The following is a 23,476-nucleotide window of genomic DNA, read 5'->3' as shown; positions in this document are numbered from 1 at the left end:
ACCCATACCAACACATGCCATACAGCTTGAAGATTTTTAAATTTTCTTTTTTATTATTATATTTATTATTATTATATTATATTATTATATTATATATTATATTATATTATTATATTATATTATTATTATAAACTTGACACATATAAAGCATGAGCATTTTCATATACAAAGAGGCTTATACATGAAACTCAGGTTATTATGTATAGCTTTTTATTATTATATTACATATAGCTTTTAAAAGTATATATTTATTTTTTAAACTTTCCTTTTTTATTTTTATGAACTTGACAAGTATCAGCAACATAAATATTTTCCTATATAAAGAACAGAGAAAGAGGACTGCGAATGAAACCATGAATCTCTACTGTGTACAACTTGAGGGTTTTTGTACATTTCAAATTTAGTACATTACTTCTAACACTGCCCTGTTCTCAGTCTCTCCTTCTGAACTTCCTTCTGTTCTTCTTTTTTATTTTTAATGATTCACTGACATTCTTTTCTTCTTTTTTTCCTCCATTATCATTCCCTCCCTTCCTTGTAACAAATAACTATAGTTAAGTGTAGCTCAGGTGGGTAGTCGGAGAATGGTTACTTGCTCTATTTCCTCTCAGGGACCTAGGGATACCTTTGAGAGTTTGCTGGTATCTTTTTTTTTCTTTCTTTTTAGAAAAAATAAATTTGTACTGACATGTTTTTTTTTACATCATCAAAATTTCTCCAGCATCTTTCCCTCTCTCCCTCTCCCAAAAAGTCAGCCTGTATAACAAATAATATTTTTTAAGGAAAAAATAAAAAGGACAAGAAGAGAAAAATCTTAGCAAAATTGATCAATACAACAAAAGAGTGTGAAAACGGATACAATGCACCACACCCATGGACCTTTTCACCTCTGGAACAGAGTGGGGTTGGTGACATCTTTTCATGTTTCTTCATTGAAACTATTCCTCTTTATAATTTTGTAACATTCACTTTTGATTGTTTTGTGGTTATTCTTTCCATTTATAATACTGTCATCATTTTATTTTCTTGGCTCTGTTTACTTCATTCCACATAGATAGTGTAAATCTTTCTCTGCTTCTCTGTATTCATCATATTCATTGTTACTTTATTATTTTATTATTTTTAATTTTTGAAGTTTTTGCTTTTGTTTTTGTTTTTTTGGCTAGGCAATGGGGTTAAGTGACTTGCCCAGGGTCACACAGCTAGAAGTCTTATGTGTCTGAGATCGGATTTGAACTCAAGTCCTCTTGACTCCAGGGCCCATGCTCTATCCACTGAGCCACCTAACTGTCCCTATATTCATTGTTTCTTACAACAGAATCTAATTTCATTATAGTCATGTACCACAACTTGCCATGCCATTCAGTACATATATATTAAGTATTGATATTAATTCATTGCCTATGGTACCTTTCAGGATAATGTAGTCTCCCAGTTCATCTCTTCATCAAATCTATTTTTGCTATTGCCTTTTCTGATACCATGATTGCTGCCCTTGCTTATTTTTTTTTTAACTTCAACTGAAGCATCATAGATTTTGCTCTGGCCCCTTATTTTAACTTTATCTGGATTTTTATGTTTCAAGTACGTTTCTTGTAAATAACATATTGTTAGATTTTGCTTTTTCATCTGTTCTGCTGTCCTCTTTCATTTTGCGAGTGAGTTTATCCCATCCACATTCATATTTACAAACGTAGTTATGAGTTATGATTGTTAATTATGTATTTCCTTCCATCCTATTCTGTAACACTCCCCTCCACCTTTATTTCCTGCTTTTGCTTTATAAAGAAGAGAGTGGTGAATGATAACGTGCTTGTACCAGTGCTCTATGCCTGATGTCATCTGTGTCTGCTCCCCTTCCTCATTTTCTTTTCCTCACGTAGACCCCAGTCACAAGTTCTTATCCTTTTTCTCTTTCCTTTTAAACCCTTCTTTGTGATCCACTCTCCAGCTTGTTTTGCTTATGCTGAATCTCTCCCTCTTAATCCTTCTTCCTCCCCTTTCTCTATTCCCCTGTTTTTTCTGTTGAATAAAATTTATTTCAGCACCCAACTTTGTATTTTTACACCCAACTTTTGTTCTAAGAGCCTTCTTCAGTCAGTTCAAATAAAGGTGAAGTTCACGTGCTATAGGGAGCGAAGAGCAGAGAATGCCTGTTCCCCCAGTCCTTCCTCCTTGTTTACATAATCTTCTACTTGAACATGCAGATTAGTTGAGATAATTTTTCCACTCTTCCTTTCCCCCTCCCCCCACTTTTCCCTTAGTGTATTGCTTTTCCTTTCCTTGTCTTTTCTTCTTTAAAATCATCAAAATATAATGGTGGCCCTTCTATCTTATTTAATTCCCTCTATGGCCACATGTTACTAAGATCCTGAGACACTTGTATCATTTCTCCCTATTCAGATGTAAACCCTGCATCTTTCATTAGTCCTTTCTGATTGCTTGCTCATATAGCCTTGTTTAGTTCCTTCAGGTTGCTTACTCACTATCTTTTTATGTTTCTCTTAAATCCTATGTTTAGAGTTCAAAATTTCTATTTCATTATGGTCTTTTCAGGTCCATTTCCCCCCAGTAGGATTATACTTAGTTTTATTTGTTAAATTATTCTTGGTTGTAAGCCAAAGTCTTTTGTTTTAATATTTCTTATCTCATGGAGTCATTATCTTCTATCAGGTATATTTTAATTTTCTTTTTTTTTCTTTTTTTGTGAGGCAATTGGGGCTAAGTGACTTGCCCAGGGTCACACAGCTAGTAAGTGTCATGTGTCTGTGGCCGTATTTTAATTTTCAAAGAGTTTTTTCTCTTTGGATAATGTTTTGTATCTCTTGTTCCAACTTTATTTTTTCCCCATATCTTTCTTTCTTTTTTTGCACTTAATAGTATTTTATTTTTTCCAATTACATGTAAAGATGGCTTTCAATATTCATTTTTGTAAAATTTTGAATTCCAAATTTTTCTCCCTCCTTTCCTTCCTTCCCAAGACAGCAAGCACATAGGTTATACATATACAATCATGTTAAACATATTTCTACATTAGTAATGTTGTGAAAGAAAAATCAGAACAAGAGAAAAACTATGAGAAAGAAAAAATAAACCAAAAATAAAATGAAAAGAATATGCTTTGATTTGTATTCAGACGCCATAGTTCTTCCTCCAGATATAGATAGCATTTTCCATCATCAGTCTTTTGGAATTGTCTTGGATCATTGTATTGCTGAGAAGAACTAAGTCTTTCATAGTTGATCATTGCACAATGTCACTGTTACTGTGTACAATGTTCTCCTGGTTCTGCTCACTTCACTCAGCATCAGTTCATGTGAGTCTTTCTAGGTTTTTCTGAAATCTGCCTGCTTATCATTTCTTATAGCACAACAGTATTCCATTACATTCATATACTGCAACTTGTTCAGCCATTCCCCAATTGAAGGACATTCCCTCAATTTCCAGTTCTTTGCTATCACAAGAAGAGCTGCTATAAACATTTTTGTATACGTAGATCTTTTCCTCTTCTTTATGATCTCTTAGGGATACAGACCTGGTATCCCATCTGCTTTTAAAGTTAAACCCTTTAACTATAACCTAGATCCCAGCTTGCATTCCAATTCCTGTGTGGGGTACCTGGCTTCATACTTTTTCCTTCCTTCTCTAGTATCCATTCTCTACTTTTCCCCCTTCTTACAAATGTGCTCTTTTAAAGGTCACCACTGACTTGCTTCTGGTGAAAACCAATGGCTTAATCTTAATCTTTATGCTCCTTTACCTCTCTGACTCAATATACGTAGGTATACACACATACATATACATATACATGCATACATATGTACATATGTGTGTATTTACCATATCTTATTCTCAGAACCCTTTTCTGAGGTCTCATTCTTACCTGGAGGTTGCCCTGGGTTCTAGAAGGATATGCCAAAGGATTGTAAGGAAGGAAGGAAGGAAGGAAGAAAAAGAAAGTGAAAAAAAATGCTTCAGTTTGCACTCTGATTCCATTAGCTTCCTATCTGGAGGTAGATAACATGCTTCATCATGAGTTCTGTGAAGTTATGTCTGGTTGTTGTGTTGATCAGAGTTACTTTCAAAGTTGATTATTTTTACAATATTGTGGTTAGTGTCCAAGTGGTTCTCCTTTTGGTTTCTGGTCCTTTCTATTCTCTTCCATCTTATGGGTGAGTTCATCTCATACACATTCACAGTTATGGCTGCTGCTGTGTATTTCCCTCCATCTTATCTGTTATCCTTATCTTTCTCTTTTTTTCTCATGCTCCCTCTTCATGATTCTGTTTTGCTTCTGACTATTGTCTCCCTTAATCTACCCCCCCATTTATTCTCCCCTTTTTCCTTAACCCCTTTCCCACATAGTTCCCTGTTAGGTAAGATTTCTCTACCCAACTGTGTGTTTGTATATTCTTCCCTCCATAAACCAGTTCATATGAAAGTAAGGTTCAAATGTCATCTGCTTTCCCCCACAACTGCTCCCTCCTTGTTGTATAAGTTCCTCTTTGATCTCCCCTTTCATGTGAAGTAATTTTCCCACTTCTTCCTCCCCTTCCCCCTGACTCTCAGTGCATTCCTCTTCTCCACTCTTTCCATTTTTCCTTTGAGATCATCCAAACATAACAGAATCACAACCAGGACCTTGGTCTAATTAGACTCCTTTTATGACCCCTGCTGATGATAAGTTCTGAGTACATGTGGTATTATCTCCCCATATAAGAATGTGTACATTTTTACCTTGCGAAATCTCTTGTGATTCTTCGCTCACACTTGGCTTTTTATAACAATAATAGCTAACATTGATGTAATGCTTACAATGTACCAGGCACTGTTCTAAACATTTTACAATTATTATCTCATTTGATCCTTACAACAATCCTGGGAGGCAGGTGCTATTATTATTCCCATTTTACAGATGAGAAAACCTAGGCAAACAGGAGTTAAGTGACTCTCCCAGGATCATGCAGCTAGTAAGTGTCTGGATTTTAAATTGTCTTCCTGACTCTGGGCCTGGCATTCTATCCACTGCACTACTTAGCTGCCTTTTTGTGCTTTTCTTGTCTCTTATGTTAGGGTGTCAGCTTTTCTACTCAGCTTTGGTCTTTTCACCAAGAATGCTTGAAAGTCCTCTATTTTATTAGAGTTTTATTTTCCCCCATAGATTTATAGTTAGTTTTGCTAGGCAGGTTATTCTTGGTTGTAAGCCTACATCTTTTGTCTTTTGAAACATAATATTCTAAAATTTCTGTTCCTTTATAATGGTGGCTGCTAAGTCTTACGTGATACTGACTGTGGCTTCTTAGTACTTGATTTCTCTCTGGCTGATTATAATATTTTTCCTTGACCTAAGAACTTTGGATTTTGGCTATAATATTCCTAGGAATTTTAATTTTAGGGTTTCTTTCAGGAGATGACTGGTGGATTCTTTCCATTTTTACATATATGGACAGTTTCCTTTTTTTATTTCTTGAAATATTATGTCTAGGCTCTTTTTTTTGTTGATGGCTTTCAGGAAGCCCAGTAATTCTTAAATTGTCTCTCCTCAATCTGTCTTTCAGGTCATTTGTTTTTCTTTGAGATACTTTATATTTTCTCCTATTTTTTTTTTGGCCTTTTGACTTTGTTTATGATTTCTCAATATCTCATGGAGTCATTAGCTTCCATTTTGGCCAATTCTAATTTTCAATAAGGTTTTGTACCTCTTTTTCCAAGTTATTAATTCTCTTTCATATCTTTCTTCCCTGGCCCTTACTTTTTTTCCCCCAATTTTCTTCTCCTACTGCTCTTGTTTCTTTTTTTTTTTCTTTTTGGTGAAGCAATTGGGGTTAAGTGACTTGCCTAGGGTCACACAGCTAATAAGTGTCAAGTGTCCGAGACTGGATTTGAATTCAGGTCCTCCTGACTCCAAGGCCAGAGCTCTATCCACTTCGCCACCTAGCTGCCCCTATCATTTAGTTTTTTTTTAAATTTAACTATTGATTTAACTCTTCTAGGAATTTGTGTTGGACTTGTGGCCAAGCTACAATTTTTCTTTGAGGCTTTGCTTATAGACTCTTTGGAATCATTCTCTTCTTCTGTGCTTGTCTGTCACCTTAATGGATTTTTATGGTCAGGTTCTTTTTTTGTTTGCTCATTCTTCCAGTCTACTGGACTTTAGACTTTATATTAGTTTGGGGCTCTGCACACTTTTGGGGAAGGGGAAATGTCTGGCCTGAGCTTCCATCCTTTTACATCCTTCTGCTGCTTTCACAAGCTCCAGCTGGGTGCCTGCAAGCTTTCAGTGCTCCTTAGGATGGGGGGGGGGGGTCTGTTCACTGCCCTCATGGTCTGAACTCTGTAAGTTCCTGACCCAGGTTTTCTTTCTGATTTGAAGCTTCAGTCAACTGCTGCTGCACTTAGCCACTGTTAGCCTCCTTAGAGGTTCTGCAGGTTTAGAATGACTGAGCTCCTAGCTCCACTTTGGTCTGTGCTCTGCTGCAGGGATCAGAGCCACACAGATACTGGTTGCTTCCCAGAACTCATTCCTCAATCAGTACATAGCTACAGCCAATGCTTATGATTATTCTTCTCTGCCCTGCATCTGTGACCCAGAACTGGCTATTGGACAAGTAATGAGCCAGATGGCACCCATTCCTGTATCCAATACTTGTTAAGGGATCCTCTGGGATCTCTTTCTGCCCTGGTGCCTGTCATGGACCTCTCTCCATACCATCCATGCTCTTGACTAGACCCAGTCCCTGGTGCTTGGACATCTAATCTGTCCTGGGCTATGAAAAAAAAAGACTCACTGTGACTTTTTCTTCACTTTTCCTATCAATATTGTCTGGTGCATTTTCTAGATTTTTATCAAGCTGGTGTAGTGGGCAAGCTAGCCTCTAATGCTTTCTCTTAGTCTGCCACCTTGACTCTTCTTCCCATGAATTTTCATTAGCTGTCTTCATGCCCAGAATGCTCTCTCTTTCTGTCTCTGCTTTCTGGCTTCCCTGGCTTCTTTCAAGTCTCGGCCAAAGTCTTACCTTTTGCAATAAGCCTTTCCAAGTCCTTAATGTTGGTGCCTTCCCTCTGAGATTACCTCCAACCGATCCTGTATACACAATTGTACATGGTTGTATGTGTGTCATCTCCCCCTTTAGGTTTTAAAACTAGTTGATGCTTACGAGCTGTGTGACCCTGGGCAAGTCACTTAACCCCAACTGCCTTAAAAAAAATCTACTTGATGGAAGGTGCTGTTTTTACCTTTCTTTATATCCCAGTCAATAAACATTTATTTAGCCCCTACTATGTACTAAGTGCTGGGCATACAAAAAGATAGCCTCTGCTTTCAAAGAACTCACACATTGCACAAACAAGCTATATAAAGGATATATAGGAAATTATAGAAGGAAAGTACTAGAATTAAAATGAGTTGGGAAAGGTTTCCTGCAGAAGATGGGATTTTAGGAAGTAAGGGAAGCCAGGCATAGGGGACAGCCAGGGAAAATGACTGGAACTGAGAGACAGAGGGCCTTGTTGGAGGAACAGTAGGGAAGCAAGTGAATTGGACTGAACAGGACATGGAGGGAAGTAAGGTGTAAGAAGGCTGGAAAGGCAGAGGAGTGGATTGGTTATGAATGACTTTGAATGCCAGAGGATTTTGTATTTGATCCTGGGGGCAACAGGAAACAACTGGAGTTTGCTAAGTAGGGTAATATGGTCCAACTTGCACTTCAGGAAAATCACTTTGTTGGCTGAATAGGGGAAGGTAATGGGGAGGTTGGGGGCAGGGGAGGTTTTAGAGGGAAAGATGAGTTCAGTTTTAGACCCTGATTTTAAGATTTTTACTGGATATCCAGTTTGAGATGTCTGAAAGGCAGTTGGAGATATGAAACTAGAGGTGAGCCAGACGTTAGGGCAGGATAAGTAGATTTGAGAATCATCAGTATAGAGATAATAATTAAATCCATGAGAGCTGATGAGATCACCAAGTGTAGTAGGAGAGGGAGAAAAAGAAGAGGGCCTAGGAACAGAACCATGTATGATACCTACAGTCAGGGCATGACTTAGATGTGGATCCAGCAAAGGAGACCGAGAAAGAATGGTCTGATAGATAAAAACTTAGAGAGAAGAGAATATCAAGGAGAAGGTGATCAGCAGTACCAAAGGCTGCAGAGAGGTCAAGAAGGATGAGGATTGAGAAAAGGCCATTGGATTGCTAAAATCAAGATTTCATTGGTAACTTCAGAGAAAGCAGTTTCAGTGGAATGATGAGGTCAGAAGCCAGATTGTAAGGGGTTAAGGAGTAAAAGGAGAGAAGAGAAGGTACATATTGTGCCAGATTGGCTCATTCCAGAAGTTTGGCCATGAAGGGCAAAAGAGATATAGCAAAATAGTTAGCGGGGATGGAAGGACCATGTGAGAATTTTTGAGGATAGAGATCTGGATATGTTTCTAGGTAATAGGAAAGGAGAATGGGATTGAACATAAGTGACACAATGGGGAATACTGAGGAGGCAATCTGTTGGAGAAGATGAAATGGAATAGGATCAATGGTATAGGTGGAGGGGTGGGGCCTTAGTAAGGAATAAGCCCACCTCTTTGTGTGAGACAGGGATGAAGAAAAAGAAAGTGGCAGAAGGCATCTGAGTGACATGAGAAGAGGAAGAGGGGAGAAGAGGGAGTTTACTGAAAATGGCCTCAATTTTTTCTGTAAAATCTGAGGTTAGGTTATCAACTGAGAGTGTGGGGGAAGAGGAAATGAGAGGTTTGAGGAGGAAAGAAAAAATTTGGAAGAGCTGCTGTGGATAGTAAGTTGACAAGGAAGGTGTAGAAGGATTGTCCAGCAAGATGAGCATACAGTTGAGGTTGTGTAACATAAATCTGCAGTGGACCCAGTCAGAACACTTGTGTGATTTTCTCTACCTCCAGGAGCAAAGGTGGCAGATGGTGGGAGTCATCCAAGGCTGAGGCTTGGCAGAGTACAAATGGCATTACTAGAAGGGGGCCAAGGACGATGTAGAATTAAACTGATTCACGGTGTCAAGATGGAGAAAATAGAATGAATGGCTAGAAAGGGGAGATGGCACAGGAGATAAGTGTGGGGGGGTCCCCAGTGCTTGTTAACTTGGATGAAAGATTTTTTGACCATTATTTTGTATTGTGTGATTTATTTATTTTGTGTTGTTGTTTTTTGTGAGGTGGGTTTGTTCGTTGTTGTTGTTTTGTTTGTTTTTGTAGAATAGGTTTTTTGGTAGCCGGGCTGTTTCCTTGGCCAGAAGTCTAGGATATTATTCCTACCAGTCACAATCCGCAAAATTAGAGGGGATATTTGTGATCCACTGAAGTAGCTAAGTCCCTTCCTGCAAAAAATACCCTGCCTGGTCCTCTTTGAATCTCTTCCTGTTTCTTTTTGTGGTTTGCCTTCTTCCTCTTGTTCCTTAACTGAGGTGCTTTCCAAGACTCAGACTCTGACCCTCTCATTCAGAGAGCTCCTGAATTCTCACAGTTTTAACTCTCTCCTAGGCTGACAACTTCTAAACCACCTGTTCTCTCCTCCAGGTTCTATTCCTTCATATCTATCTTCCAGATGGAATTTCCGTATGAAGGTCTTGCTGGCACTTGAAGCTCAACCTATCTGAAACTAAAGTCAGCCCATGAAAACTTTTTTAATAAGGTATAAAGGTTGGGGATCTGCCACGGAGGAAGTGTCTACACCAATAAAACCACAGCTCTTTTGAAGTTGTTTTAAGATTGACAAAGAATTTTCTTCAAAAATCTTGGGAGGTAAGTAGTATTATTATCCCTATTTTACAGATTAGCAAACTGAGGCTGGGAAGGGTTAAGTAATTTGCCCTGGATCATACCAGTGCCAGGGCCGGAATTCTTATCCAATTATTTTTCTGACTCCAAGTACAGTGTTATTTCCATTCTAATATGTCACTGATTGTGCCTTATTTTATCTTTGTATTTGTAATGCCTAGCACAGAACCATAAAGAATCACAGAATTTTAGAATCAGAAGGAACCTCAGTAGCTATCAAGCTGGATCCATTCCTGAAAGGACCCCCAGTAATGACATACTCAAATGGTTATCCAGCCTCTGCTTGAAGACTTCCAGAGAAGCCCATTACACTTTTGGACAGCTCTAATTATCAGGAAGCTTTTCCTAAATTGTAAGCCAAAGCCTCTTTGTAACCTCTACCTGTTCTGGTTCTTCCTTCTTAGCACACTGTAGGCCATCTAATCCTTCTTCAGAATGACAAGGCTTCAAGTCGTTGAACACACAGATATCATGTCTCCCTTTCCTCACCCCACTCCCAGTCTTCTCTACTCCAAGCTAAACATCTCCAATTCCTTCAATTGATCCACCTAATAACATGGTCTCAAGGTACTTAATAAATTGTTAAATTGAATATTCCTCCTCCAACTTGCCTCCCTTTCACTCTCCCTGTGTGTCAATGACATAACCATTGTCCCAGCCTTTCAGCACCAACACCTTGGAGTGATTCTTTATTCATTCCTTTCCTGTATGCCTCATCATTTAGCAAATCCTATCTATTTTTTTCCTTCAGAGCAATCCAACTTTATTTCTTATTGCTGCCCAATATCCCCACTCAGGTCAGGCTGATCTTCCTGCTGCCTTCCAAAGATGACAAGCTCGCTCCTGCCCCAGTGCCCTGATCTCCTTCCTTAGAAATGCCTCTATGCTATGGTTGGTTCCCTGGTAGTCTCTCCAGTTTCCCACTTAGTCTCTCCTTCCCCCAGTAAATGGCATAAAACTGAAGATTTGATTAAAGGAAACATCTTATACATCCAGTCGACCTTCCCTAAGCTGCTGGTCTACACTGCCTCTTCCCTCTGCCTTTTCACATCCTTTAACACCTACATTTTAAAAAAGTTTTCCCTTCCTGCTTCACCAAGTTCCTTGTCCTTGAAACTCCTACACCATTTTTATGCATTTGTTCTCCCTCCCCATTGAGGGTGGAGACCATGTCTTATATAAACTTCTTTAGAGCAGGGACTACACCTTATATTTTTTTTTCTGTGCCCCTCTATCTATGCTGGACATTATCACGTACTACTTACTGGGGAGACTGTAAGAGAAGATCATGTTCAGTTCAGCCTTGGACTAGATGAGCTTTGAGTTCTCTTCAACTCAGTCTGTGATCTTTGACTCTTACAATTGTATACTTTTAGTCATCTATATAGGAGTCTTAGAAGTAGCATGATATAGTAGAGAGCAGGCCTCCAAGCTGGGAAGACCTGGGTTCACACCCTCTGCCACATACTGGCTTTATGACCCTGGACAAGTTATTTAACTTGTTAGTACCCCTGGGCCAACTCTAAAACTACAAGTCACAGTGACATTTGCTTTGGAAAAGGAAATTCCTTAATAGAGCTCCTTACCTTACAATGATGAAATCACAGTTCTGATTTAAAAAAAAAAAGAAAGCATGTGCCTTATTCTATTAAGTTATAAAGAGCCATGGGATGAGGAACCGTGTTTAGCACACTGTAGACATTTAATAAATAAATGTTCGATGAATTAAATTACTTTTGAGTAGGAGGCATTCTATCTACTTCATTGATTGTCTTGGCTCAGATCTCAGTGGGGTCCCAAGTCTCCTCTCTCCCAAGCTCCATCTTTCCTTTTGACTTTCCATAGGTTCATCCCTGTACCAGTTAAAGGCAAAGATGGAGAGCAACAGAAACAGTCTAAGATGTAGACTAAGGGTGCCATTAAATATATGAGGCCAGTTCTAGGATCATTATTCTTTTAATATATTATTCTGGAACAAAATGAATAATAATTTTAAAAAAGCTCCTGGTAGTTCTTGTTTTCTCTTTATAATTTAAATAAATACCACCCCCACCCCCACCCCCCTTACAATTTCCCTCCATTCCCACCATTCTTCCCTCCCTGGTCCCAGCCCTTAACCTTGGAGATTTCAGAGCAGGCCACTTTCAATACCAAATTTCACATTTTCCTAGCCTGTCTCCCACCCCCTATTCCTGACTCTACCTCAAGCCAGAAATACTCACAGCTATGGGAGAGATTTGAGTGGTGAGATATTTAGGGACTTGGGAGAAAGAAAGCATCTTTGATTCCCTTAGTACCTCATTTCCCCATCCCCTTCTCAACAGAGGGACAGGAAGGGTGTAAATTTCCCCCTCTAGATTAAAAAATAAATAAATAAAATAAATAGCCCCCCCTCCCTTTCCCCACTTCTCTATAAAGTAGTTCCTTTCTCTTCCCCTCTGGAACTTATATGCCCCACCTCCCTCTTTCTTTACCAGCCCTTTCCCTCCCTCCCAGTTTTAACCATCTAACCTTGTTGGGTGAGGAATCCATAGCTCTGACAAGAGGGGAACAGCTAAAGGCCCCCACTTCCAGCCCCAGTATTGCCTTCCTTCCCCAAAGTCCAGCAAAGGGGCAGAAGGTGGGCATTGTTGGAGGGAGCTGCCACTCCCTAACCCTCTTCCATTCCACCTAGCCTCCAGGGTCTTGGTGGTTGAGGGGGAGGTTGAATTGTTCTTACTGTCTTTCAGTTCTTACTGACTCTCTCTTTCAGGGGAGACCAAGCTTCTCTCTCCCAAGGCAGGATCCTAAAGGGAGATGACCACTTGGCCTCCTTTAAATGGTGGTATCCTAGGGGGAGGCTGGGCATTGGTTTACCCCTTGGTCCTCCTCTGGATCTGCCCCCCAATCCTGCCCCTTTCAGATAGCTGTATCCCACAAGACTGTTTGCTGCCGGCGGCATGGAGGGGTGCCAGTTTTTCGGGGTTCTGGCCCCCGTCTCCAACTGGGAAGGATGGGCATGCTCTCCTGCTTGCAGAGCCCCCGGTCCGGCCGGTGCCTCGCCTTAATCTCCTTGCAGACGCAGCGTTTTCTCTCGATCACCTCCAGCAACTTGCCATCCCTCTCTGGGGCTGGCTGTGGGGGAAGAGGCAGCAGCAGTGCAGGATGGGTCTGTGGCACCCCACCCCCACCCCCATCACCAAGTATGGGTTGGGGGGGGCAGGGGGGAGGAAAAAACAAAAAGGGCTTGTCAAGGATCACAGAATTGCTGGCACCAAAAAAAAAAGATACCTGTTTTTTCAACTCTTTTCTTTAATCTCCACCCAAACACATGTCCACATACACACACCCTGGGCCTCAGAGATCATACAGATCAACGACCATATTTCACAAATGAGGAAGCTGAGGTGTATATAGCAAATTTACAACTCCTTTCCAATCCTTTAGAAAAGCTGTTATTACTGCAATTTGGAATTATGCTGAGAGGGACTAAAATGTCTTTGACCCAGAGACCCCAAAGAAGCCAATGATAAAGAAAGGTCCCAGATACACTAAAGAATTTATAGCAGCACTTTTTATAGTGACAAAGAACTAGAAACAAAATGGATGCATGTTTTTCTAGGACTATGGTCGGATCCATTCTGAAACTGTAGAATCCAGAACTGGCTGCAAGGATTCTAGTTCAGATATTAAGGCTGCTCTCCTACTTCTATTTGCGGTCTTACTTTGGGCCACTAGCTTCCCCTCCTTGGCTCTCAGTTTCCTCATTTACAAAGTGAGGGGTTGAATTAGATGATCATTAAGGTCCCTGACAGCTCTGAGCTCCTGGATTATGTTCCTCTTCTTCTCTAAAGCCTTGTATTCTTACTTTTTTCCCTGTCTCTAAATCCTCTCCCCAGCCATACCCTCCTATCTGCCTTCAACACCTGCCACCGCGGCTCCTGTTTTCTATTCCGACAAGACTGCTCAACTCTGCCAGCCATGCCCTGGACTCGAGCATTGTTGTTCAGTTATTTCAGTTGTGTTGACTCTTCCTGACCCCATTTGGGGTTTTCTTGGCAAAGATACTGCACTGGTTTGCTAGTTCCTGCTCCAGCTCATTTTACAGATGAGGAACTTAGGCAAACAGGGTTAAGTGACTTGCCCAAGATCACACAGCAGCTAGGTGTCGGAGGCTGAATTTGAATTCAGGTCTTCCTGACTCCAGGTTCACTACTCCACCCACTGCCCTTTCTATATCTCTAGCCTTCACACCCAGTTGCCTGTACCCATATTTTTTCCCCCCTAAATAAAAAGACCACCAAACCGTGTCCTCACCTGGCTGAGGATTTCCCTGGGCTGGCTGCAGGGTCGTGGGGTATGGGCAGCAGCATGTCGAACTCCAGAGGTAGAGGCTGAGCGCCCTAGGCGGTAACCTCCAGTGAAGTCTTTGGGAGGAGAAAGAGAAATAAGGGAGGAAATAGACTCCTCTAGGGCATCCTTTTATCCTTTAGCCCTTTCTATCTTCCCATTCTTTTCCCCCATACTGCTCTCTGGATCATCAAGGGTGTGGGGGATGGAAACTGGGGGGTGAGGCACAGAATAAAAATGAAAGGCTTGCAAATGTGGGCAACTATGTTTCCAGAAATAATCATTAGTGCCATTCCATTGAGCTGGATGGTTCTGCCTCTAATCCCCTCCCCTGCGGCCCCCCCCCCCCCCCCCCCGCCTTGCCAGGGCGAGCCCCTCCCCCAGTCAGTGAGTAAGCAGCTGTTTTAGAGGGTGGAGGGTACATGTGTGACTGGGAAAAAAGTAAGGGAATCTCACCTCCATTGCGGTGGCAGGCAGGGAAAGTTTGGCAGGGCATGGTTAGTCCTGTTCGGCTTCCTCCTCCTCCTCCAGCCTGGTCCCCGCTGTGATGGGCCCTGGCCAGCAGGCCCTCTGCCCCTTGGCTTCGCACAGGGATGCCTGATGGGAGGAGTCCCTTCTCCTCCTTCTCCGCCTTGCCTGGAACTTCTCTACTACCATTCCAGGCCCGGACACCTTCCACAGCCTCTGCTGGGGGAAATTAGGAGATATCAGCTCCCCTGCACACATATCCCGGGGCCCATGGAGATAAAGCCCAGGATAGAGTGGGAGTGTGAAGGGAAGGGTTACGTCTGGGAAAGGAAAAGCAGGAATTATTTCTCTTTTCCCTTTCCTTCCCTTTCCACATCTCTTCTTTTATTCAGAATCACACAAGAATTGTTCCTTTTATTTGCAGTTTTTAAGCCCGCCTCTTCATGTGTCAGAAAGGCCTCCCAGGACCCTCTGGGAAGGAAACAGGATGCCTTCCTTCCAACCCCCAGCGTCCTTAACTTCCCCACCCACATTAAGCTAAATATCCTATTTCTCAACCTCCTCTGTGTCGTCTTTTGCCCCTCTCAGATAAGCTCTCTGGGTCAAAGGACTAAGGACTGGGGGTACTATGAGCACAGGAAGGGGTGGGTAAATCCTAGGTCAGGGGGTGCAGGAGCAAGCTTGAATCCAAGTTCCCAGAAGTAGGCCTGGTGGAGGATTGGGTTGCTAGGTAACAGCAGGGGCCTACCTCTCCTCTCCCTCCTGTCTGGGCAGGTTGTCATGGTAACAGCTGGGAGGCAGCTGTGTTTGGCTCAGAATCCACGCGCACACACAGGGTCCCTTCCCCCTTACATCTCCCAGAAGGCAAGTGGAGTGTCTGGGGTTGGAGGGGGGGGGAGGTTGCCCCAAAATGACAACATTAAGCTCACTCTAGCTCTAAATTCTCCCTTTGGTTCTCCTGGCTCCCTCGACCCCCATCCCCTCCTCTCTGATCCAGTGACCTTCTCTGTCCTTAGTTCAATGCTCTGATGCTTGGGATAGCTGTTCCACTCTGGGTATTTCCCTCTTGAATTCAGAGGGAGTGGAGAGTAGCTTCCAACTGACCCTCCTCAAACTCAACCCCTCTATATCCACCTCCCAACCTGGGAACCTCCCTTCCCTCCCTCCTCCCCGCCTCCCAACTCACTCTCCAAGTCTTTTGCTTTCCTCCCTCTGTACAGGACTTTTCTTTGCAGGGCCCAGCCCGCCCCAAATGTCGTTCCCACCTCCTCCTCCTCCTCCTGCTCTTCCTCCTCTGGTGTCCCTGAACTGGCAATGACATGGGCACAGGAGATGCTAGCAAATGCACCCCCACTGGTACCCTGGTCCTGCAGCTGGATCTTGACCATGGGGGCGGGAGCCCCAACCCCACAGCCCTTGGATAGCAAACCCCCTGCCTTTAGGCTCTCATAGGCTGGGGGTCTCTTGAACCCAGCTGTGGCTGGATAAGTCCAAAGGGGGCAAAGGGGGCTGGCTGTAGGGTCAGGAAGGTTGTGAGGAGAAGCCAGGCAGCTCCGGTGGTGAAGTACTCCAGGCCCAGTGGTGGGGGCAGCTTTCCCAGGAGGTACTGGCCTGGAACTAGCACAGAGCATCCCATGAAGGACTGAGATTTCCTTCTCTGTCTTCGGCTCCCCACCCCCCAGAGATGGGCCAGTTGGTAGGACAGAGTGCGTGGTCACCTTGACTGCTGAGTATACCATGGTATAAGACACAGCTTTGTCCTTGGGGGGTCCTGGGAGCAACATGGCTGGGGCAACGGAAGATGCTGGTGCTCCTGCTGCCTTGGTACAGATCATACTATGGGAATTGGGAATCTCCCTCTCCTTCTCCCCTCGAGGCTGACCAGAGCCCTGAGGGGGCAGTGGTGTTGAATGGCTCCGTGCCCGACCGGAGGGCCCTAGTAGCAGCAAATTGGCAGCAGGAGGCGGAGGTGGGGGTGTCTCTTGATCCCGTCCAGGCACTTGGAGAGCTGGGACCGTGACAGCCGGCTCCTTGGTGTGACAGAGGACTGGCAACCTAGAGACCCCGTCCCCAGGGGTCCGGGTAGCAGGCTTGGTTTGGGGAAAGGCAAGAAGTGGGGGGCGGTGCTGGAGAAGGTTGGGAAAAGGTGGTGGGATTTCGCAAGGGGAAGTCTTAGTAGGAGCCCCATTCTGCCTGCTCTGGAGGGCAGAGGCTGGACGTCGGTGCGAGTGATGAGAATGAGGGTGATGCAAAGGAGAGACAGTAGCTGGTGGGGGCACTCCATTGGCCCTGCCTTCTGCTACTTCTTCAGGGAGTGGGTATTTCATTTCTTCGTATATGGCCTCACTCTCCTCAGAGTCCGAGTCTGGGCCAGCTGGGGGGCCTGTTCCCCCTCCTCCAACAGAGGTACCCGCCGGGCCTCCACTACTTCTTCCACCACTCCCTCCGCTACCCTGGAAGACGTCTCCCACCATTTCGATGTAGACAGGTTCTTCATCCTGTGAGCTCAAATCATGTTCACCTACCCCCCTCCCCCCTCGGCTATATCGCTGCAGGGGCAGGGCCCCAACCCGAGAAGTGGGAGCCATTGAGCAGGACTCATCAAAGGAGACGGACAGCTGGGTGTTGGGACTGCGCTTTGGCTTCTGAGGAGGGATTTTCCGGCTAGACTCACGGCCTTCAGGAGCTGGCTTCTGAGAACCTGAGGAAGTCCCAGAAAGAAAAGGCAGAGGCTGAAATAAGACTGGCATAGAAGAATCATTAAGACATTCTGAAGGCATCTCCTTTCAAGGGCATATTGCCCCTTTCTCTCCCTCCCGTCTCCCCTAACCCAAAGCTCTAGTCAATCAGTTTTCTGTCAGTCAAACTTGTATCTTGTTTATGAACACCAGAAAGCCTGCAGTTTTAGATCCACTCCCACAATTCATCCCCCAACCCTTAAAATTGACTTCTAGGATAGATTCTCCTGTCCATAGAAATAGCTCATATCCACTCAATAAAAAGAGCTATGTCCTTGGAGTCAGAGGATATACATTCAAATCCAACCTCTAATACTTATTGTTTGTATGACTTTGGGCAAGTGACTTAAGTACCCTGGACCTCAGTTTCCTCATCTGTAAAGTCAGGACATTGTACCAGATAGCCTCTGAGGTTCCTATAATCTAAGACCCTACAACCACCGAGAACGGAGTCTCTTGTTCATTTTAAAAATGAAACCTTCTACTTTCCCCTGGTGCCAAAACAGATCCTCCCAAATCCAAAATGGACCCTTTTTTTTTTCCTGCCAGAAATCCCTGCTGGATTAAGAAGGGAGTATCATGAGTGGAAAGAGGGTCTTACCTGCTTTCTTGCTGGGAGGTGCTTCAGCCCCACTTGCAGCCATGCTGAGTTTGGTGCTGGGGTGTCTCCGGGGTTTCACAGGTGGCCTCCGGGCTCCAACATCTCCCCCAACTGCACTGCTCCCTTCCCCACCAGCAGTACCCCCACTACTCTCCATGCTTCCCACCGAATGGCAGGAGAGGGAGCGGGGAGCCATGGCACTACGGCAAGGGTGAGGGGCATGCTCCTGGGAAGCAGGCATGGTCATGAAGCCCATCCTGAGAGAGCGTCGAAGTGAAGAGACGTCTCGCGCACGAACCCCGGGCCCGGGCCCTGAAGGAACTGCGGGTCCCACTTCCTTACTTGCACTGAGGGAAGGGATGGGTAAAAGAAAGAGAAGGCAGGAGAGAAGCAGAGAAAAATGAGAGGGGCAAAGGCAGTCATCAGGTCAGGCGGGGCTTCCCCTAAAGCTACCTCTTCACCTCCTGGTGTGTTATGATATGGTGTGGGTGTGGGTGTGCTGCAGGCAGAAGGTGAGGAATGAGGATTAATACAGAGATCCATGGAAAAGGACACTAAAAATAAAGCACAAAGCGCTAAAGGTCAGAAGGAGAGGCTTCAAGGCCTCTGTCTTGAGGATTAAAAAGGAAGACAAAAGAATAGGATAAAGGGATGAGGGTTTGAGGGGTACAAGGTACAAGGACAATCATCCCCTAGGTCTGCTTGGGCCCCCATATTTCAAACAGCATCTGCATGAAATGCTTCCTGCATATTTGGAGAACTGCAAAAAATCTGATGTCAAGCGCATTCCTCGTAGAGAAAAGCATGAGTGACACACACAGATGCAGGCTCAGCCCCTAAGGTTTCATATCTGTCCCCTGGCCTCACTTCATGCTTGAAACATGCACACATTCCTGATGGCTTACTTTTCCACTGTTTCCCATCTACTTCAGCCATCTTTAGCCTGCCTTCCTTGCCCCCATCCCTTATGATTTTCCTTCCTCTAGTTCGCCTTTCCTTCCTCTTTCTGTCATTCTTTTGCCTTACTCCCTTTCCTGATTCCACAATTTATCCCCCACCCTTCACTCTCATTCACAGCTCTGTGCTTCTGTGTGAAAGAATGGGGGGAGGGGAGGGGGGGGACTGTAGGGGGTGTGTGTGGAAACCGGAGGGCTGTTGTGGGGTGGGATCTCTGATTAGGGCCCTGTCTACTAACCCTTCATTAAGGGGAGATCTCTGCAGTGATAGCTCTGATTAATCTAATTAACAACATTAATTAAATCCCACAGTAAGGAGGGAAAGGAGGGGTAATGGGGAGGTAGATCTGACTCAGGCTTCTCCAGACAGTGTAGCCACGAGGGGGAAAGTGAAGGGAGTCAAGGGGTGGGGAGATGAGGAATGAAAGCTCTGGTGAGGAGAATGGGGGAAGGAGAGAGAGAGAGAGAGAGAGAGAGAGAGAGAGAGAGAGAGAGAGCAAGAAACCTACAGTGGGAGGCCCAGAATAGGATGAGAACAGATCTTAGTGCAGTCTGAAGGGACCTAACATAGTCTTTCAAGAAATTTTGCCTCTAAAAAACAAAATCTTGTCTCTTATTTAATACCTGTGTGAACTTGGACAAATATCTTAACCTCTCTAGTCTTTAGTCTCCCCATTTATCAAAGAAGGGAATTGGACTGCATGGGTTTTAGGATCCTTACAGCTCTATATCTATGAGCCAACTCATAATGAAACATTCCACTCATCTTCAAATAAGAGAGGCCATGGACTCAGAGTGCAGATCGAGGCATATTTTTTTTTCTTTCTTTGGACATGGCTAATGTGAGAATTTGTTTTGCTCGACTATACATGTTTGCAATGGTTTTATTTGTCTTGCTTTCTCGGGGCAGGGGAGAAGGGGGTGGGAGGGAGAGAATTCAGAACAGAAAATAAAATTGAATTTACAAATTTTTAAATAAATCTATGCTTCTAAGTTAGATTTCACTGGCCTTGATGCAACTATGTCCTCTCATCTTCCATTTCTTCTACCTTGTACCTCTTCCCTCAACTTTTCCCAGATCAAGAAGGTGGGAAAGGAGGGAACCAAAAGACTCCCTCTTTCATATGACCCCCTCTCAGGACCCTGTGAGATAAGAGAGCTGTTTGTGCCAGCACCTTCATTGTTGGACTTGTACTATCTGAGGTCAGGTGACAAAGAACAGAAAGGGCAAAGGGAAGTAGGGTGGGGGTGGGAAAAGAGAAAGGAATTTATGCGAAAGGTATTTGGGGACGGTAGAAGGGGGTTAATAGGGGATGGTATTTGGGGATGGTAGAAGGGGGTTAGCAGGGGATAGTATTTGGGGATGGTATTTGGGGATGGTAGAAGGGGGTTAATAGGGGATGGTATTTGGGGATGGTAGAAGGGGGTTAGCAGGGGATGGTATTTGGGGATGGTATTTGGGGATGGTAGAAGGGGGTTAGTAGGGGATGGTATTTAGGGATAGTAGAAGGGGGTTAGTAGGGAATGGTATCTGGGGATGGTAGACGAAGGGGTGAACAAAAGAAACAGTCTTACATTTGGGGTAAGGGAAAATTAAATCACAGAGGTAAAGGATGAAGGAGTACTTTAGACAGAAAAATAGGATACTGAGGACCAGAGAAAAAGCTTAGAATATAAACACACAGAGAGCTGGGATTATGCTTATTATGTGATCCTCTTTATACAGGCCTTTAAAACAGTTATTGTTCATAATTAAATGAGAGAGAAAAGTGAGGTAGAGGGGAGTTAACAACAACCAAGTTGACACTAAGTAAGAAAAGGAAATGAGTTAAGGAGGAGAGAGAATTAGAATGTTTTATGGTCTTACCTCCTTTTGGCCTCCTCCTCCTTGTGCTGTCTCCACTCCAGCTTGGTTTTTCGGTAGAGCAGGTTCATGTCGTAGGGCAAGAAGGAGAAGATGTGGGGCTCTGCTCAGCACCACCAGGCCTGGGGGGGCCCCCTCCCTGGGTCCTGGATCAACTTGGTTGGGGAAAAAAATAATAGTAGTAGTAGTGGTGGGGGTGGTTGTAGGAGTAGTAGTAGTAATAGGGACCTAACAGAAGAAATTTAAACCATGTGGGAATAGGACTAACATGTCATCTCTGTCACCCTCCTGTCTGCTCTTGGAAGATGCTTTCATTGAGCCTAGGAAGATGAATTTATATCCCAATATTCTTATTCAATTTCAAAAAGCAGTCACTTTATCAATCTGGATAATAGTCCACAGAACATGAGATATATAAGAATAATAACAGGATAGCAACTTGTCCTTGTTCCAGTTCTATCTGAACCCATCAAAAAAGATGAGAGTAAGTTAATGCAATAATAACTGACATATGGTATTTTAAGATGTGCAAATCACTTTACATATATAATAATACTAGCTTACATTATATAGCACTTAAAGGACGGCAAGTGAATTACATTTTTTAATCTCATTTTATCCTCACGACATCCCTGTGAGGTAAGTGCTATTACTACCCCCATTTTATACATGAGGAAGTTGAGGCAAACAGAGGTTAAGATACTTAAGGGTCATAGCTAAGATGAAAAAGAAATTTAAAAAAATACATGAGAAAATGCCAGGAATAAAAAGGATAGAAGACATGACTTGGCCCACAAAAAGAAAAGACAGACAGAAAAACAAAAACAGATTAACAGAGGCATACAGATAGATACTGAGAAATACCTCAGATCCCCAAGTGTGCAGAAACACATACTGACAAAATACAGGCATATTCTATACAGACTTATATATACAACATAAACACAATATAATATAAACACAATACAATATAAACATATAACACAGGCCTAGATAATATAGAATACACTACAGAGCCTGACACACTGATGAACATGGATACATGGACAGATACACAGGTAAACAGATCTAGAGACAGATGCACCCACAGACATAAACACCCACAGACACACCCACAGACTACAGACACACACAAACACACAGACATCCACATTAATCAGATACCCAGAATTAGACAGGCTGAAACGGAAGAGTTAATGCTCAGTGCCTTATTGGTGTAGGTTTACAACCATTTTTTTTTTTGTGAGGGGTGGTAGAGGCTCAGTCAAGTTCCTAGCATCTGGGAGGAGGGAAGGGGGACTGAGTCAGGGAACAATCACTCTTCTTAAACCAAGATTGTAGTCCAGCACCTGACTAATGGACCGCCCCCACCCCCACCCCCAAACACACACACACACACACACACACACACACACACACACACACACACACACACATACACACACACACATTCCCCTTCCTTCCAGCGTTTAGGCTAGGGCTTGGCCCTGCTCCGTCTCCTTGTCTGTTCCCTGTATCACCTCCTTGGCATCAAGTCCCCTGACTCCCCAAGCCCTGGCTCCAATCTCCTTCCAACCTCTTAGACGTGTGGATGCGGACAAGCCCTTCTCTATCAGTTCCAAGTGTTGGCTCACCCCCGAAGCATCACTGGGAAGGGGTGGGGGTCGAGGTGGGGGGGGGGAGGGAGTCTTCAGGTTTAGTCCCTGGCTCCAGATACCTCCCAGCCAGTGCCCACCTTCATCTAGCCTAACACTTTCCCCATTCTCCCAAACACCCACATCCCTCACCATCTCCATTCTCCTTGCTCACCCTGGGGCCTCTTCCCCCTGCATCCCTACATCTCCCCGGATCCTCTGGACTTGGCCTGTCTCATCTCCCTAGCCCCGCGGTTCCCGTGTCCTCCTCCACCTCTCCCCTTGCCCGGATCCCTTGCACCTCTCAGCTCCCCTTCCTCCATCCAACACCCTCCTTCCCAACCAAGTCCCCCCAGTTTCCCCATTTCCCCCGTACCTGGCCTGCCAGGCGCCGGCCCCCCCATGCCGGGCGGAGCCCGGAGCAGGAGGAGGAGGAGGGAGGAAGGGAGAGAGAGACAGAGAGATCAGGGGGGAGCGGAGCTCGGGCCTGCCGCAGAGACAGCCCCGCCTCCAGGTCCGCCCCCCAGACCCGCCCCTGGCCCTCAAACCCACCCCTCCACGCGGGTCAGGGAAGCAGGGAGAGAGCTAGAGAGCTAAAGACACCCACGGCGCCCGGGGAGACTGAGGCATGGAGGCACTGGCCGAGAATAAAAGGGAAAAGGATGAAAGATGCAGAGAAGACGGTGAGGAGGGGAGCCCTCGGACTGCGAGAGGGTGGGAGCCCCGCAGCTGCAGCCGCTGCCGCCGCCGCCGCCGGGGGCTGGTGCACTGCCACCTCTACTCCATGGGCTCAGCCTTGACCCTGCTCCTCCGCCGACCCGGGAACCTTAGTTTCTGGTCCTAAACCGCGACCACCTTCTGCTGCGGCTCGGGCGCCCCAGTGCGCCTTGCCCGAGGGGGCCCCCTTGTGGCCGCGCGAGGCTCCGCAGCCACCCGCCCATTCCTCTTCACTCCTTGTCTATTTCACAGCACAATCCAGCCCCGGGAGCTGCCAGAAACCGGAGTGTGTTGGCATTAGCAGGGAGGATAGAAGCTTACTTAGGGGATCTCTGGCCCCACTTGACTCCTCTGTAAAGGAAGGGGTTTGGCCA

The 23,476-nt window shown here is 44.5% G+C and overlaps 1 protein-coding gene and 2 long non-coding RNA genes across 6 annotated transcripts; 2 read left to right on the top strand and 1 right to left on the bottom strand.

Moving 5' to 3' along the window:
* Positions 1–9,380: 9,380 nt before the first annotated feature.
* On the top strand, positions 9,381–10,387 carry LOC144457642 (uncharacterized). The gene is made up of 2 exons (XR_013487108.1): positions 9,381–9,759; positions 9,957–10,387. It is a non-coding gene; the product is annotated as an uncharacterized LOC144457642 (long non-coding RNA).
* A 1,079-nt stretch (positions 10,388–11,466) lies between these two features.
* NYAP1 (neuronal tyrosine phosphorylated phosphoinositide-3-kinase adaptor 1) lies at positions 11,467–23,443 on the bottom strand. 4 transcript variants are annotated; one of them, XM_020979080.2, is made up of 7 exons: positions 23,424–23,443; positions 20,755–20,906; positions 17,932–18,278; positions 15,779–17,293; positions 14,581–14,811; positions 14,092–14,201; positions 11,467–12,945 (listed from the first exon to the last, which is right to left on the bottom strand). In XM_020979080.2, exons 2-7 carry the CDS (start codon positions 20,820–20,822, stop codon positions 12,694–12,696), a joined length of 2,523 nt encoding a protein of 840 aa, XP_020834739.1. In that variant the 5' UTR covers positions 20,823–20,906; positions 23,424–23,443; the 3' UTR covers positions 11,467–12,693. The 4 variants fall into 4 exon arrangements, with proteins under 4 accessions (XP_020834739.1, XP_020834737.1, XP_020834741.1 ...); XM_020979078.2 differs by lacking the exon at positions 23,424–23,443 and adding an exon at positions 22,762–23,417; XM_020979082.2 differs by lacking the exon at positions 23,424–23,443 and having other exon boundaries at positions 14,581–14,808; positions 20,755–22,727.
* On the top strand, positions 14,802–17,610 carry LOC144457643 (uncharacterized). The gene is made up of 2 exons (XR_013487109.1): positions 14,802–15,456; positions 16,949–17,610. It is a non-coding gene; the product is annotated as an uncharacterized LOC144457643 (long non-coding RNA).
* Positions 23,444–23,476: the final 33 nt, after the last annotated feature.

The sequence above is a fragment of the Phascolarctos cinereus genome, unplaced genomic scaffold (assembly GCF_003287225.1).
Source record: "Phascolarctos cinereus isolate Bilbo 61053 unplaced genomic scaffold, phaCin_HiC Scaffold_5;HRSCAF=322, whole genome shotgun sequence".
Taxonomy (NCBI): domain Eukaryota; kingdom Metazoa; phylum Chordata; class Mammalia; order Diprotodontia; family Phascolarctidae; genus Phascolarctos; species Phascolarctos cinereus.
This window is presented reverse-complemented; position numbering and strand designations above follow the sequence as displayed.

Bases quoted from the DNA above. Each gene is read 5' to 3' on its own strand.
- NYAP1 (XM_020979080.2), bottom strand. From the start codon at position 20,822: ATGAACCTGCTCTACCGAAAAACCAAGCTGGAGTGGAGACAGCACAAG. The intron at 14,812-15,778 runs GTGAGTTGGGAG...AATTTCCCCCAG, and splicing joins GAAAGCAAAAGACTTGGAGA to CAGAGGCTGTGGAAGGTGTC. The intron at 12,946-14,091 runs GTGAGGACACGG...GGGGTGCCACAG, and splicing joins CCAGGGAAATCCTCAGCCAG to ACCCATCCTGCACTGCTGCT.